The sequence below is a fragment of the Anabas testudineus genome, chromosome 10, assembly GCF_900324465.2.
Source record: "Anabas testudineus chromosome 10, fAnaTes1.2, whole genome shotgun sequence".
Lineage (NCBI taxonomy): Eukaryota > Metazoa > Chordata > Actinopteri > Anabantiformes > Anabantidae > Anabas > Anabas testudineus.
In genome coordinates, this window is record NC_046619.1 from 6,371,668 (window position 1) to 6,389,815 (window position 18,148).

Below are 18,148 nucleotides of genomic sequence, written 5' to 3' on the forward strand. Positions count from 1 at the left end.
AATAAAAGATTATTCATTATCATATTTTAAACATGCAATTATAGTTCTTCTGTTTCTCATTACAATATTTTATGATAATAAGAAATAATTTTCAATAGGATCCTGATTTAATGAGAGACAGACTCAAAATCAATAAATACAGCAAAAGTCAGAGCGGCCATTATTTGATGAAGATGAGAAAGTTCAATACTACTGGGGCAGAATTTCTTTTCTCTTCCTGTCAGTGGCAGTTAATTAATTCATTAAAATTACTGAGTCATTATGTAATGAGAGGACCTAATCATCTGGTGGCCCGTGTCTCAACCTCTCCCCCTAGACAATGACTTTAAGTCCGGAACCACTTTAATCTTGCTGTTTGAATATCTTTGATTTACAGGCTAACATGTCATCTATGCTTACATCCCATACATCTTGGTGTGGTTGCCATGGTGATGTCAACATGAGGATCAATCATTGCCAAGCAGGAGTGGAGCATGACACCAATTAAAAGGTGATGTCGTCTCCAAGTCATCACTCACACTCCTCACTAATGCACTAATTACCGGGGCCGGGACATTAATGGAATAGCATGGTTCAGCCTGGGGATTAATCTGCATGGATTCGTGTGTATGTGTGTTTGATGTCTCTCAGCAGTGTGTGTGTGTGTGTGTGTGTGTGTGTGTGTGTGTGTGTGTGATTAATGCGAACCCCCGCCTGCTCCGTCATGACCTTGAGCACCTCCACAGGAGGGAAATGAACTGGCTGGGTGGAGGGTTGGGATATCTGCACTCAGGGCGGCAAAGGGAAGACGATGTGCTGAAGTAGAGGGCCGGGCCAAGGTTGAGGATGAGCACGGAATTCATGCACTTGGAGGACTGATGAATATTTGTGGTATCTGACTTTGACAAACTCTGCTGGTGATCTTTCACACTGCAGAGAATCTCTCGAAGATTTCTTAATTTTATAGATCCAAATTACTTCTTAGCTTGAATTAATCATAGGATGTTGTGTTGCATTTATCTGAAGTTACACTTAGTATTCAGATACTTTACCAAAGCGATCTAAAATTAGGCTGCTTACATTAAACAGAGAAATTTGAAATTGAAAGTGTCTAGTAAAGGCAAATTAGTATGATCAGAATTATTATCATAGACCCATATTTAAAGTATCAAAAATAAAGAAGTGGATGTGACTATCGAAGAGTGGTGATAGATAGTAGTTAGATTTGCTACAATTACTAACAAATCATATGAAGAAAGGAAATACATAATAAACTGACGAAATCTGTGTAGGTGTGATTACAAAAAAGGAGGAAATGAAGTGTTAGGTAATAAGATTTCACCATAGATCACCACAGATGAACAGATTAAAAAATGCAACAAAAACAAACAACATTCAAATAAAGTGCAGATAACGAGGTCGCAACAGGAAACAAGATGGCTTAAAAAAGGTAGAACTGGAGGAAGGTGAATGTGTGAGTTTGTGCAGCATGTAAAAACAGTTAATGAGTTAGTACTTGTGGACTGTGTGTATTCATCAAAGGATAATTTCAGGTTTTGTGTGCTTTGGTGCAGGACAGCTTTAATTAAAATTTTTGAATTTCCTACAGAGGGTCACATTTGGAATACATTACCTGCTGCTTTAAAAGCCAGCTCCTTCAAAGTAAGAGCGTAACATTTTCAGCAGTCGCTCTTTGATCCACATCGATCTTTTTTTTTTTTTTCTTCTTCTTCTTTTTTCGGTTTCTGTGTTTTTTTACTCTTTGATGCCGGCAACATTCTTTACGTGTAAAAGAGTTTGTTTCTGTATTTTTTATCGATTCTATTTTTTAATAATTTGGCAGTCTCCCAAGTATCTCGCTCCTCTAGCATTTGGAAAATGTTGGTTCTATAAATAAATGCAGAACAAACAAAGTCTATTTGCACAGCTACACATGACAACCTTGCACACTTGATGATTGATGTGTATTATAACTCACCGATGACGTATGTGAGCAGCAGGGCCAGGGTGAGAGTGAGCAGCGACGCAGACAGGGCCGTACACTTCCAGTTGCAACAGCGGTGAGGCTTGTTGAAGGTAAACAGTGGTCTGGTCACGCTACTGCGAGGGAGGGGCCGAGGTGGAGGGGAGTACACTGTCCCAGAGGTCAGGGGGTAACCCTGCCCCGCCCCTGACAGTAGAGCTGATGAACCAGAGCCTTGCTTGAATAGGAAGTGTCTGTGGGGAAGCAAACAAAGAAACTTCATTCCTCAAGGTTTTTGACTGAGGCTCGCCTTTCTAACCAATCAGAGAACTGCAATTATTTCTGCCTGATCAGCACACTTTGGAGCATCCTCTTTTGTTGTATTGGCATCTTGACAGCTACCTGATAAAGCGCTTGGCCGAATGTAGCAGAGCAGGTGGAGGAAAGGCGTATGGGAAGAGACTGGATTGATTTCGAGTCTCATGCTAGCACTAGTTAAAGCCGCATTTTGTAGCTTTAACTTCAAAATTAAAAACAACATTTTCATGTTTCTAGTTGCTTTGATAAAAAAAAAAAAACCTGCAATCAATCCTGTGTGTTTTCACTACAAAAGGATGAAGATGAGGATTAATCAATGTACTTTGCAAACACACAGTAATGCTGTATCTTGAGTTAACATTTTATTCAGATACACTGCTGCTACTGTAAACCCAAACTCTGAAATACTAAGCACTGGACGTGCTGTGAGCCTGTAACCCTACATACTAATGCAGTTATTAGTTATATATATATTGATTGTTTTTGTATTTTGTCTTTAAAAAGACTATTTTAAGGAGACACCACCACCCAACTCTCTAAATACTGAGTTCATAGGGCTCTTACCATAGCCGTATGTACCGTACTGTAGATGTGCTGAAGCTATCTGGACGATAGCTGTTCTGTGGAGACGTTTAAAGAACATCCAATTAATTGCTTTCTTTATCTTATGAGCAGGATGCCTTCCTGCAATGTGTGTCCCACAAACTACCTGCCACCTCTGGGAGTACTATTTGTGTCTTTCTAAAGTAGATTACGGTATGAAGTCGGAAACAATTGCAGTTACTGTGCAGACCTATTTACAACAGTGGTTCAATACTTTGCCAATTAGCAGAGAACAGCACAGACATCATCTTTTCTCAGGTATCTGGTATTTTATTCTGATTCTATTTATGCAAATCTACACTCAGTGGAATTCGGTCTCACTCTGAAGTACGCCTGACTGAAACTCATTTAAAGGGCCCCCAAGGTGGGAGATTTTCGAAAAGACCCTTCTCTTGCTATTTTTAAATGATGCACACGGGCTGGCTCAGGATTCAGATATCATGCACAGGACAGATTGTTCCACTTTGCTGCTGCGAGGAGTTCTACTAAACCTTACCTGTCAAAAAAGCTCTCCGTACTGTCTGGAAATGCGTTTAAGTGCGTCACCTGTTTGGCTGCGTTTGTCTGCTTTTAATTTAAGTGGTTATGGTAGTTTAAGTAATGCATCTTCAAAAAAGAATCCAAAAAGCTAAAATCGAGGAAGAAAAGTAGTCTGAGGAAGTCACTGGACATGACAGTCGCACTTGCAATTTATATTATGCTCCACCATAAATATGGGGAGGTAGGCAATTTATGTGACAAATGTAAAACACAGCTATTATTCATAGTTAGTGCACTATAACCAGTTGAACAATAGAAAACAGTCTGTGCAGAACATGCAACAAACTGCTTTGCAATATTCCCACAACACACTATTGATACAGCATGACTCACAGAATATTAAACTATAATCTCATTTGCAGCTCAAGTTCTTCATCCGAGAGGAAGCCCAAATTTGACAAAGTGCTTCTTTGGTGCAACTTTATGAGCAGCTACTGTAATGCAGAGCAGCACTGATATGAAAGAGAATGGAAAAGGCCTGGCAGCCAAGGATCAATGACTTACCTATTCCTTTTTTGACTCATCAAAGCGACTACTTAAGTTATACGGCTGTATTAGTTAAACGAAGATGAGGTTCATTTTCATTATGAAAAAGAGCCCGTTAGATGGCGGATGATGATAGGAAACTAAGCTGAAGGGCAATAAATCTAGGTAGCATTTCATCTATATTGTGTTTGGATAATGGAGGGCGAGGGTTGGAGGGTGTCAGTTGAGGAAGCAGAAATATGGAGGCTAGGAAATTATGCAATTTGCAGAAGTGGATCTGGGCAGGCAATTATAAGCAGCTCCAACTTGTTCTGGCCATTTTGGCTCCCATCAAAAAATGAACAAAGACTGCTGCGATGGGGAAACAAAGCCTAGCTATACTGGAGACAACATCAGAAGCACAAAAACAGGTATGACTCATAGTCTTTGCAGTGTCTGCAGTGCGTGTGTATTTTATATAGCAAACAAATATCCTGGAGCTTTTGGAAATCACCGACAGCAATGATTGCTCCAGGTTACTGTGAGCTCTCCGGGGGTTAATACCGGCCTTGAGTGCATTATGTCAAGATGTCAAGGTAGACACGCAGCTTGCCAGAATGTTATTCTGTCCATGCACTGCAGGGTGTGAGGTCACAGGCTGTTGGTAGGACCGCAGTCTCTGAAGAGCCCTCAGAGGACAGACCATTAAAGCGGGGCCAGACATCACACTGACAGCGTCACTGGACTCTGGACTGCGCCTGCCTTACACCTTGTCCGCTTGCCATCATGCACAGCGAGCACATCCATCTTCTCAAGTCATTTTAGCTCATATTCAGTCTTGAAGAAGGATTTTTGCTTTTGAGCTAAAATCTTCCACTGGGGTAGGGGTTTCAAGAATTTTCTCCAAATGAATTTGGGTGTCATTCATGACAGAATAAAGCAGATGCAAATGACAAGAAAATCTGTGAAGCAAGATGATTTGCATAGGAAACAGGAGAAATTATCTCAAGGCAAGGTGAGGCAAGTTTATTTATAGGACTTCTAAAACAGAGGCAATTGAAAGTGCTTTACATGAGGCAGAACAAGCATTGGTGCAATATAAAAAACACGTACAAAAAGTTGAAACATAAAATCAAGTACAATGTAATAAAACAATCAAATTAAAACATATGAATTGGACAAAGGGGGAGTTACGGTGCAATTAAAGTGTGATTTTTAAAATTTATATATTTCATTATGTTATTTACTTGTTCAGGACTCAGTGCCAGACTATATTTGGTGTCAAATGGATATTGTTCCATCGTGAGTCATCATTTTTAATTCCTTTATTCACTATTTTATTTCAGGTTTGTCTCTTTTCATATGTCTGACCCTACGCCTGAAACAGATGACAGTCCTCCCTCCTTCTCTCTGTGCATCCATCCAGCATCTACTAAAGGCTCTGAGTCAGATGGGGGACACACAAGGCTGCACAAAGAGCAACGACACACATAAGGGTCAACGGTAGTTCAACTCTGAAAGGCCAGATATAGACTTAGGACAGATACACCCATAGAAAACATAGCTCGGCTGGGAGATGTCAACACAAGACAAGCATAAACAAAAGATGTCAAATTCAGGTGAGCATTCTGACGTTTTTGAGGTCAGTACACAGGTCGAGCCCACCGTAGTGGCTTTTATTGCTCTGCTGAAAGGAGGATTAAAGCAAAAGGGATCAGAATCCAGCTGAAGAAATTGCATTTGTCAATGCGTGTGGAACTCTATTCTTTTCTGTGATGCTTTTTAAAGTGCTTCACTGTTCTTCCTGGCTCCCTGCCTTTGATCTTCTCAGACAATATCCAGGGGCGACGCCCAGGAAGCTCTGAATTCATATCAGAGGGCAGATTTCCCCCGAGACAGGAAGAAAATGATAGTTCCCGCTCTCTAGGAGGTCGGAGTCTATGGCTCAAGGGCTGTCTCTACCTGGATATGTGAAAATTACTGTGTGTGTGTGTGTGTGTGTGTGAAGGTATATGTGCAAAGAGTACAAGTACATGCAGCTGTACTGTACAGTGTGTGTGTAGAAGTTGATTTGGTGTGTACGGCTTTGGTATTCAAACAGTCTTACTTCTGATAAGGGGAAGGGGAGAAGGCAGAGCACCAGTCAATCTATTACAGTCCCAACATTTGTTATGCCTCTTAACACACCCAGTGTGAAACCCCGTCAGATATATTGAATATCCATATCTGCATCCTTCCACTTACACAAGCTGCCCTCTCCAGAAACATTACAGATACGCGGCTGAAAAGGAAATCCATGCACACTTCAAACAATCTTAATCTCTGCTGATGCAACATCAATACGTTTCAATACAGATTCATCAAATACACTTCGAGGAAAACGCAAGTGTAGTTGACAACAAGAGATATTATCAATTTTTTTTTTTGCCATTTTTATTAAGGTCACAGCATCACTTATAATTCCGTTGGCACAAACCCATGTCTGCCGTGTAAATACTTGATAAATCTTTAATCTCACGCCTGAGATTGAGCTGATAGCGTCATCAGGGTAAGAGTGAAAAAATACCAAATCATTAGATTTGTAGCATATCTGAGAATGTGAAAGAGGACAGAGGGGAGGGTGCTTGAATATCAAGTGCAACCCAAAACAGAGAATACTTTTTTCTTTTTTTGTCTTTCCCACAAAAAAGTCACATAAAAAAGAGCCAATAATATCTGAATTACGTTATGAAAGGACACTATTCCATTGACTATGAATATGATTATATTTTATGGTTCAGAACTAATAGCGGACTATCAAATGAAACTTATTTGACTATAAAGTCCCCAAATGCAAAAATGTATTACTACAAAAATCCACCATTCAATATACTGAACCCCTGCGGAAATTGTGTTTTATAATCACATCTCTCTTTTTGGAAAGGAGTTCTTTATGTTTAGCATATATTGTTTGGTAAAAAAAAAAAAAAAAAAGTTTATGCTGGATTTTCAATTAAAGCACACGCACACACACACACACACACGATAAGTAATGCAATTACAATGCACTACTGACAAGTCTTTCACATTGATACTCATGTCTGGCCAATGATTAATTTAAATTGTCAGTGAATCTAATTTTATTCTTCCTTTCCTTAAAATGAGGTAAGATCTAATTATGGCCTAATGCATAACTTATTAAAACCTCTTCTTCTGGCGTGGCAGCCTGCCAATCTCATCCTCACTCATAATACCAGAATCCAGCTACCACACAAGGACTCATTAAACATGCAAACATATTCTTTTGCACCTTGCTGCTTCTTCTGGAAAAAGCCGCCTCACAAATGAGGATATCCTAAATAATTCTGTGATCAATTATTACTTATGCAGCGAGCAAATGCTTAATTCTGTTTGATGGGACAAAATTCCACCGGCTCATCTCCAAGCATTTCGAAAATTTTCATCGGCTGCTGCGATTAGAATAGGAAGCACAATGTGTTCCTGAAAAGAGGATTTCTCCTACATCTACATACTGAATTCTACCTTTCTCTTAGGTAGCAGATAACTCAGATACAGGTCTCCTGGTAAATCTTTCTGCAGTAGGGGGTACAAGACTGAAAACAATCCAAAGAAACCTGAGAGATTCACTACGACTTTGATGATGTGCACAGTCCTGTAATAATGCCCTGGAGGCTCGCGTGGTGTTCCACTTACTGCTCTCTGCACGTGCAAAACATGTCCACCCTAACAAATCCTTTAGCCCAGCATTCATACTTAATCATTCTCCTGTTGATTTTTTGTAAGAAAAGGGGAAAGTCTGCCAACTCTGAGTCCTGATGAAAGAATTTTCTTTAATCTAATGATCCTCATTTGTAAGATTAAAGAAGTGTCTTTAATCAAGTGACACTACGTTGAGGTAGGGTGGTTTGCCTTGAAGATATTTTCATTTGAAGAGTTTCATTGCAAAATGACATTTTGGACTGAAAGTATTTTGCAACACAGCCTTCCATATTTTCAAAGACTTTACATCATCGTACTTCTTTATGTTCACTAATCTAAATTTTGCAACAGCTTCTTTGGTGGACCTTTTAATTGGTTTATTTCTCTTACCTGGTCTCTAGGGGAATGTTGCTGTTGAGCACCCAGCTGTTGTGAAGCTGTGCCTGGTCTGTGCTGGAGCTGGTGTCTGCCCCCTGGCCGCCCTGACTGGCCTGGCACCGCGTTGGCATGGTCTTCCTCTGCAGGCTGACTTGAGCGTAGGGTGCCGGGCGGGCACAAGTGCACGCGTGCGGCGGCGGGGGAGGTGGGGGCAGCGGGCGAAATGTGAACTGACCACCTGGACTGCTGGGCAGCTCTGTGCAGAGAGAGAGAGACACAGAGAAAAGCAGAGGAGGAGGAGGATAAGGAGGAGGGACAGGGGAGAAATAAACATAGGTTTATTAGGAGCACAGTACCATAAATTACAAATAAAAGTGGCGTGTTAGTTGACAGTTTATTGTTATTACACTGATTGAGGGACGTAAATCAGCTTGAAAACTGTCCCTGTCCAGCGCCTTCCCTTCCTACCTGCTTTGATACACTTCCAGCAACCCTATAAATAGGTTCTTGGCTGGCTGCAACATTGAGCAGTCTTTAAAGAGCTAACAGCTCTGGCTTAATCTGCACCCGCCAGCCCAAACTACCCATGTGATGTTTATTATGAGATCTGTAGCTCAACGGAATGAGCTAGCCAGCTGTAACTCCCTCACACGGGTAACCTCGGGGTCTCTCAATCCATCATTTATCATTCTCTTTCGCTGCAACTCTCCCACTCCCCGTCTCTTCCCTCCCGCTGTTTTCTCTCGCTTTTCAGTCTGTCTTCTAAAACCGAGCAGAGACTAATTACAGTTTTGCCAAATGCAAAGTGTATGCATATGTTACGTTAATGTGTGTGTGCGTGTTTATGTGTGTGTGCCTGCTTGCGTGCGCTGCCATGTGTGCATCCACCTGAGTTTACAGCAAGCATCTTGGGATATGCGTATTTAAGGGAACAGCTCGTGCCATGTGGTTGCAGCATGGTTCTACGAACACGGCAAATCTCTCGTCCCAGAAGACCGAGCCTGTCCAGCTGTATTGACAGTGAATGTAACATTACCCTCAAGCCCGTTCTAAGGGAGTAAGGGCTCCAATATCTAGTAGACAGACACTATTTGGCCCTCAACTCTATTTGCTGCCAAAATGTCAGCAATAATTTAGTATCTGGAAATGTAGCCCACCTGGGACATTACCACAATCTTTCCTATTCAAGTGTAAGTATTACACACAGTAACACCAGAGAACAGATTTTCTTTATTCTTGCCAGATGAAAACTGAGAAAGCAAAGTATTAAATAAGTTTATCTCAGTTTCCAGTTCAAATTGCCAACATAAAAACCTGGATGTTCCTGGATTCTGCACTAAAGCTACTTTTTTATTTTCAAATATTGCAGGGAAACCGCTATGGGACATTTTACCATCAACCTTTCCATAAACTGAATCTCTGTACAGGCATGACGTATGACATTCTGTTGCTGCGTTGATTTCTTTATAATAAATGTTTGTAAAAGCAATATGTTTATAACAATACCAGCAGTGACTCCAGTGCTATTGACATACTACATGCAACATTTGAGCTTGAGGTTTTATGACTCTTAAATGCTGGAACTTCCCATTTATAAGATGTACTGTACATTGTAGTAATGCTGGAGGGATGCACTGGCAGGACTGGAGGAGTTGTGTGAATGGTCCATAAACAGTTTGTCAGTAATGATTCCATGATGCCATCTGTCCAGCTGAAATTGCATTTTACATTTTGAGCATTGCCATGATGACATTTCGTCTGCGTGCTTGCATGCTTGTGTGTGTTTACGTGTGTATGTATATTTGCATATTTGATATTAGAAATAGCTAAATTACTGTGTAACGGCTGTCAACATGCTCTTTGAGCAAATGACAAGTTTTTGGTCTATCAAAACACATGCCTGCTTATTGATCTTCCAATCAACTGACTGAATTGTCTTTGTCACATTTCCAAAGCATGTAATAAAATATTTGTCTCCATTCTCTGCATACTGACACAATGAAATTATCTCTTCATTACTCATGACATGTCATTACTCACACTGCATATTTATTTCATGGTTTCACAGAAACATACAGGGGGTTCTAACTAAACATAGTCCTCCCTCCATTGTCGTTGTTTATTGCCCTAGGCCATCTGTGATGATGAACATTTCACACTCACACATACATTTTGATATTTTTAGCATGCTCAACTTGTTATGTTGAATAACAAGCACTGAAACTGTGTAGTAGTGTGCCATTTGTGACTGCATTTAAACAGTGAATATATTTAAACGTCTTCTCTGAACCTTAAAAAGTGATTTTCTTCATAGAAATTATATAATATTATAAGGTACCATATGCAGGCTACGTGCTATCACCGCACAACATCACTCGACAATTTCAACATCCAATCAGGCTGAAACTCACTCCATGTAAGACCTGGTAAAATGACAGGGAATTTATTTGTGTCATCACCTGGAGGTGCTGTTTAGACTAAAATAATGGATGTGGAAAATGGAAGTTATTTTTGTCTGAACCACCTCTGAGTATTACAAATTACACGCTTAGGGGAAACTGATACATTTTTAGAGCACTACTGCATCGTGTGTCATTGTAATGCACCAAAAGCTTTTAAGTGGTGCTTCAGTTTTTAGCTGTTGGATTCATCAGAAGAGTATCAATCCTTCAATTAGGTAAAAGTAGTAATTCCCATTATCCTACATGTCTAGTGTATACAATATGCAAATCCCTTGTATAAATACGGAATGATCTCCAGAGTTGAATATTTCATACAAATATTATTAAGTACTTAAAAAATACTGCCTACTAAATATTAAAATCTGTATTACTTTTTTGATAGTTTAAACATTGTCTTGTCATTTTTGTGGACTACATGGCTCCATAGGCTGTTATCATGCACTGGACCTTCATTGTTATCATTATGATAATATTATTAGGGATAGTCTGTGCTTTGGGTTAAAATAACTACTAATGTAACAACAATCCACAAAAGATTCTTCTGGAAAGTGTGATTTGGACTTGAAATGGAAAAAAAAAACAACTGTTCAGTCCTGTTTCATTGTCCTTTGTTTAGATTCTGGCCTAATTAACTTTCATTTCTTTTATTTTTAACTACGTTGTTGAATTTGCTGTCGGACAGCTGCACATATCCGATGATGCTACAGTGTGGGTTTGGTGTCTTATCGAAGGACACCGAAGCACCCCAGGTTCCTGTCTGAGTGGTTACCCGCAAAGACTGAACTGAATTTCACATGTAAAATCAGTGGCATGTCTCTTGAAGTTAGGAAATAATCTACAGCATTTCTATTTAAAACCTGTATTATGAAATTGTAAATTATATATACAGTGTCAAGAACACAATTGATCTGCTGAGCGTGATGGGTAGAAAATTGCTTCATTATATTAGGATGAACCATTAAAACCTCAGTCAGACTCCGTCAATAAGAAAATCTTTTCAGTGCAAAATGCTCACAGTTGTTTTGAACGCGAAATAATAAATCCAAATAATCACTGTCTCTTAAAGCTCAAATTACTTCTACTGTACTTCATTATTAATTCAGGCTTTTTAGAAAATCTGAGCATGTTATGACAGCCCTGGGTGTACAATCACCACAATTTCACCTTCTGTGTTTATGTTTGCTGGCAGGGGAAAGGAGACAGGGTGTAAAGTGAACGAGGGAAGGGGAAAAGTGGAAATAGAGGTCCAGGAGAGAATGTAATCTTAGTGAATAGGGTGACACAGAGGCCTGGCGTGCCAGATGGTGCTTTAGAAGGCTTAGCTGAGGCAGCTTTGGGTCTCTCCTCCCAGAGATCCACAAACTGACTCCGTTCCCCTCGTTTCCACACAAGTGGCAGTAAAACACTTGCTAACTTGTGCTTCCTGTGTCACTGTTTCACACAGACTCACATCAAGAGCACAAGCTGCGATGTTGTGTTAAATAGTGGATGTAACCTAAATAGACCTGGGAATGTAGGGCAGGGGCGGTGCAATATTTGGCAAAGTAGCCAGGAGATCAAAAACACGAAATCAACTCTGTGGGGAGCAGATAGAGGCCAGGGGAGGGGCCATTATAACTCTAGATGACAGTGGTGACATTGTAGAACATCCTCTGCCCTGGGGTTCCTCTGGGACTTAGCCCTCCAGAAAGACACTTTTGGAAAGTCGCTTATGAGATCCTTTCCTGGAATCATCAGCTTTTGGTTACATAAGCAAAATATGAGGAAAAGCGTTTTATAGCCAGCAGAAGGGAGATCTGGGGGGATTTAGTGGGGAACGTAACAGGTAACAGGTATTTGGGCCAGGTATTAAAAATGCATTACTGTAGGTGAGATGGACCTAAAATAGCACAGACATTAAGTATTTATGGCAATTTAGGCGTTTCAAGCCAAGTCAAACTAATGCAACATGAGGAACGTGTAGTAGAGAAATGAGTCGAGCCTCCACACATTCACAGTAACCGTGTGTGTGTGTGTGTGTGTGTGTGAGTGTAATGAGCTAGCTGTCACGACATTGCAACTTGCTTTGAAAAGGGATATTAACACGCTGGCATGAAAATGTTTTGGAGAAAAATGAGTCGCATGTGCAAAATAATCTTGTTCATGAACGCTCGTCATGCTCATTAAAATGTTTTACTTCCACTCTGGATGTGGCTGCCAGATGTTCAGTGCTACCTGTTCATGGTGTTTTAGAAACCAGAATAGACAGAGAACATTAATGATGTGACGGTGAGAGGCGTTAATGTTTAAAAAAAAAAAAACCCATTAAAAACATTAAAGCATAGTAGATGTGATTTTAGTTATGGACATTAAGGGACTGTATGAAAATACTCAGCAGGATAGGGGCCAGAGAGAGGGCAGGGCTATGTACTGAGTATTTTATTTTAGCATTGTAATGTGAAAGTAGTGCAGAAAAAATACAGTGGCAAGAAAAAGTATGTGAACCTTTTAGAGTTTCATGGTTTTCTCCATTAATATGTCATAAAACGTGATCTGATCTTCATCTTCAGTCAACTGATGTACAGACATTCACACACCTTTTTTTCTTACGATTCATCCTCCCCTCAATCACTGCAAGCTGGCCAGGCGCTGATGCATCAAAGCAGGACCAAATCATGATGTTTCCTCCACCATACTTTTTGGGATGATGTTTTTTTTGTGATGATATGCAGTGATCCTTTTTTGTGTAGAACTGTGTGTTCTTTCCAAACAACTCAATATAGTTTCATCAGTCCACAAAACATTTTGCCAATATTGCTGTGCAGTGTCACCGTGCTCTTTGGCAAACTTCAGGCATTCAGCAATGTTCTCTTCAGTTAGAAGCAGCTTCCTTCATGGTGTCATGTCATAGACACCCTGCTAGTTCAATGCTTTACCTACTGTAGACTCATGAACACAGATGTTAGCCAGTTCCAATGATGCCTTCAAATCTTTGGCCTGACTCTGTGAGGGGTTTTATGATTGTTCTCAATAAAGACATGAAAGTTTTTTTGATTTTATTATTTTAGGCACATTATACTTGTTAATACATTTTATGACAAATTAATGTAACTGTGTTCGTTTTTTTTTTCTTTTTCAGAGGAGAGGATTAAACACAACTTAATTAACATTACAGTAATTGTGCTGCAGATGCCCTTGTTTTTTAACAAAATTAATCATAAGATTCAGGCCGTTTCTCTACCACAAAAACTTTCGGACAGTCTTTAAAGTGTGGAAGCACGAAATCTGGAATTTATAGCTTCTGTAATAAGAAGAGGCAACTACTTTTGGTGTGTAGCAGACCATAAAAATATGAGGCACAATAATATTAAAGCCTAATATTTAACCAAATTTCCTCCTCTTTTTCACTCTTTGTGTTTGCTCACGCCTCCCCCATTCTCCTTCTTTCCCTTTTCTCTTCATTATTGTGCCCAGCGCTCTAGTGCAGAGTTAATTTCAGTTATTACAAGGAAGCCGCATAAAATCCATAGAGCCTGACCTCAACAATATCAAACCTGGCTGTCTAACAGAAGAATGTGATCGTTTTAGAGAACATTTAACACTATTGTTGGATCAAGCCCAGGAAAAACCACATCATCCACCCCACTCTAAAAATAAAAGCTTAATAATTTCCCTTAGGATAGCTTTTCATCTATCTCGCTTCTTAATTGACTTGCATTAAATTGCCACAAAGTTTATTCCACTGCTGTGCTTCGATGAAATAAATAATTAACCCAATAAAAAGGTCAGACAACTGAAATTAGAACTCACTGTCTTTTGTTCTTTCTTTTTTGAGGTAATGAGATGGGATCCTGAACTAGCTGACCAACTGACTCTGTTATAATTTATCTCTGTCTTAGCAGAGTTCCTGACCAGAGATAACACATTATCTCATCACACATTATAAGCTCCAGTGTGACTCCTTTCATTGGCTTGCTGCTGATGAAGTTGGTGTGAAGAATGGGAATACTGATAATAACAATACGTGTGAGGACGGGACCAATATTGCTGATGATCTTTGGGACGATGATGATGATGATGATGATGTCACTGGTGATAGCAGCGCCGGTGGTGATGAGAATAAAAAAGATAATCATGATAACGTTGGTAATTACAATGGTAACAATGATGATAAAAACAGCAGCGACGGCAGCAGAAACACTGATAATTACATCGATGACAGTGAGCTTCGAGACAGCAGTGAGAATAAAAGCAGCCATTGATTCATTTCTGCAGACGCAGGGATGAACGGTGGGGTCTCCATTTACCAAAGTGACACAATCATGTTGTCCAATTAAAGCAAGAAAATCCAAATGAAGAACCAGAGTGCTCTAAAAGCTTCTCTGTCTCATACGGAACCCAGTCAATTTTCATACAGAGCCTGATAATTAGCATCCATGCGTCATCTGACTTCATACCGGAGGCCATGTGTGTGCGTTTTGGTACGTGCATGCATGCATCTGTGTGAAGGTGTACATCTTTGTGCATATTTGTGTATTTGGTTGTTTGTAGCCCAATCTTCAAAAACAACTCCAGAGCAACTCGACAATCATGTTTAGGCTGCAGGTAATTCTCAAAGTAACATTTCCCTGGAGAGGGTGGGAAACCTCCTGAGTCTGGCTCCTCCGCTCTACAGCAAGAAGCTTACCATCACTCAAACACTTCACTGCAGGGGCCCACGCTAAAATTACATTTTCCAAAGAGCACCCTCCTTCATTCCTGTGCAATTTAAATGATCTGTTAAAACTTGTAATTAATCAGCTGATGTTTCGCAGACACAAGATGTCAGACTGAACTTTTTTGATCTTAATGAATTTTGGCTGCTACCAAATGCAGGCAAGTGTAGGTTTGCTTGGTTGTAGCTAATAGTAGAGTTGCAGCTAGCTGAGCTCAGCTCATCTCTCCTGAGAGCACAGTGGTGTCCTGATCCCTCCTGACCTTGTCACTGCTGCAGGGTGCCTGGTCATTGCCACCTGCCATGGAGTTGTGCAGGTGTTTTTGCGTGCATGTGTGTGTGAGTGTGCCGGTGCATGTCATATTTCCATATGTCTGTGCATGCATGCATGCATAAGTGTCTGACAGCTTTAGAGCATGCTCAGTATGATTCCGTGTGAGTTATTAGCCTCGGTAGAAATTTGCATCACCAGGAAGAAGGCACGATAAGGTATTTGAGACTCAGGAGGTGAAACGCCACAATGGCCATTACGGTGATTAGTGCGCACATTCATCTTTTACAAGCCTCATGATTCTCTCCCGCCTTCCCCTTCGTGCACTCTCCTATATATGAACACACACTGCATCTCCCTCAGCCCCCAAACAATCACGACAAGCACACACAGAATATGGAGGAGTTGCACACGCGTGTATACGCTATATTTCCTCTGACTCCAGCACTAAAACAGGAGAAAGTGCCTGAGCCTGACAGCAAACAAGCCAACATGAAGACATTCCTGGCAGGCTAAAGAGAGAGTAGTATCAAAGCTACAGGAATGCACCACCAGCAGCCCATTTTTTCAGTGAGAGAGGGAGTATGCGCAGTGTTGTAGCAGACCTGAGTTGCTGGTAATTAGAATGGGCTCTGAGGAGAGAGAGGCAGTGGAATGAATGCAAATGAATTCACTGGCTCTGGCAATGGGCTCCACAATCTCACTTTTCATATAGCATGCCTTACAGACTGGCACAAACACAGCAGCGCTACACTGAGTGACATGACTGTGGACCTGCACATGCCAACATGATTACACACACACACACAGACACACACACACACACACATATGCACAACTGTGCAAATAAAAATGTGAATCCACAGGCCTGAAACAAATACAAACCACACAGTGCACGGATACAAATACATAAACACATTCGCACGCATTATACTAATCCCTGCAAATGCCACAGTGTTCCTTGTGAAAAGAGAAAGGGGGTGAAAATGCTTGTTCCAAATGAACATCCACAGCATGTCCCACAGCGGAATAAACAAACCCTTCTTAATTGGTGTCGATTTGAAATGGAGTGATGATTCATCATGCAGAACTCCCCAGTAGAGTATTGGAAACCCAATCATTTCTAATCCATATGACCTTGACTGAGGGCCAGAGTGGGACTCTAACTCCTTTCACACGCTTTGTCCGACAGACAAAGTCAAGACAGTGTAACTGACTTTACAACTCGTTGGAATTGTAATCCACCAAAGTCAGATCACTTCACTGATTACTCCATCTCAGCCAGCGGCAAATCTTTATGAAGCACTCAATTCTCCACAGCAATCATAAATCAGGGTACTATAAGCTTTCAGTCTCGACGATGGCACACCAGAGACACTATTTCCATACCATGCTGCTTCAGTCAATAATTTCAATTCCCATTACATCAACCAGTGCTGTTCCTGACTTAAAGACGTCCACTGCTACTACCACGGCTCACCTCCACCTCCCCTGTGGTCTGCCATGTGAAACTTTGATCAGAAAATCTGTGGCTCTTTTCAAGGAGAAGCAGGTCATCTGTGAAGGGGTCCTGCTCTTTACTAGCAAGTGCAGTAAATGAGTCTAATTACCACATCTCTCTTCCTATCTGAACCACGCATCTGGGGCCAACTGGAGTCTTATTATAGAGTAGACTATGCATGTAAGGTCCCTACTGTGAGTATGGAAAGTGAAGCGTTCAGAGAAGCATACATACACTATATATGCCTTGTGCACAAGAGGACCGAACTGTGTGAATAAGGGAAGACGGAGGGAATAGCAGAAAGGCTGATGGGCTGCTTGGTATTCTGACTGGAACATATAATAGATGGTGGAGGGAGATAGAGATACAAAGAGCGCGCAGGAGAGAGAGGGAGAGGATCAGAGGAAAGAGATGTGTCTTCAGCACCACCTGCGGACTTGACTGGCGGCCATCTTGCGGTCAATGAGGTGAGTGCAGCCACCGCCCTGGGTCAGCATTAACACAGACCAATGACAAGTCGTTACTTGCCCTGTATTGCAGCAACACCTTGCCGTTCCACTTCACCGACTGCACCTATCACAGCGATCAGAACGCGCGCACGCGTACACACTCCTCTAGCGTTCTCCGTCTGTCCCCTTTCGCTCTTAAAATCGCACACACACACATGCACACCGGGAGAAGCTTAACAAATGTGGGAACAGATGCCCCACATCAGACTGCAGTTGCCCTCTGCCCCCCGTGTGCCTCCAGAGAGACAGAGGAGTACCGTTAACGAAGATAAGACACTGCAGTCCTCTACTGTCTCAACACATGCCAACAGTGAACACGCGCACAGTTTTAAAACATTTGGTCATTTGTTAATGTCCATACCAGTTTAAAGCTGTAGAGATGCAAACAGAATATTTTACAGGCCTGTTTGATACTACACCTATATGCTCACCTCTCTTCCCAATCACCGCTCCTGTACTTATTTACTCTTTCTCTTGAGGGACACGGTTTCCCTTCATCCAGTCTGCCATTGACCTGTACTCACTTATTGAACTCAAGCACCTTCTTTGATAGATGAAGAGGAAAACAAGACATTTAGTGCTCAGACTTTCTACTGAGGCAGAAAACATCGACACACACATACTTCAAAATGCTGCAACACCATCTTCAAGGTGGGGGTGTTTATGTCTATATCCTTAAAGCATGTTTTTCCTAGAATAGTGACACAGACACATTTATATGAATATAGCTGTGGCTACTTTGGCTTATTAGTATTTAATCGTTTTAA

At 41.0% G+C, this 18,148-nt stretch overlaps 1 protein-coding gene across 1 annotated transcript in view; it reads right to left on the bottom strand.

Moving 5' to 3' along the window:
- Positions 1–18,148, bottom strand: part of tenm1 (teneurin transmembrane protein 1) — a 148,856-nt gene that overhangs the window by 92,090 nt on the left and 38,618 nt on the right. The window contains exons 4-5 of the mRNA XM_026357422.1: positions 7,958–8,201; positions 1,958–2,196 (exon numbers count right to left, since the gene is read on the bottom strand). Of these exons, the coding sequence (XP_026213207.1) occupies positions 1,958–2,196; positions 7,958–8,201 (483 nt within the window). The remainder of the gene's footprint in view (positions 1–1,957; positions 2,197–7,957; positions 8,202–18,148) is intronic.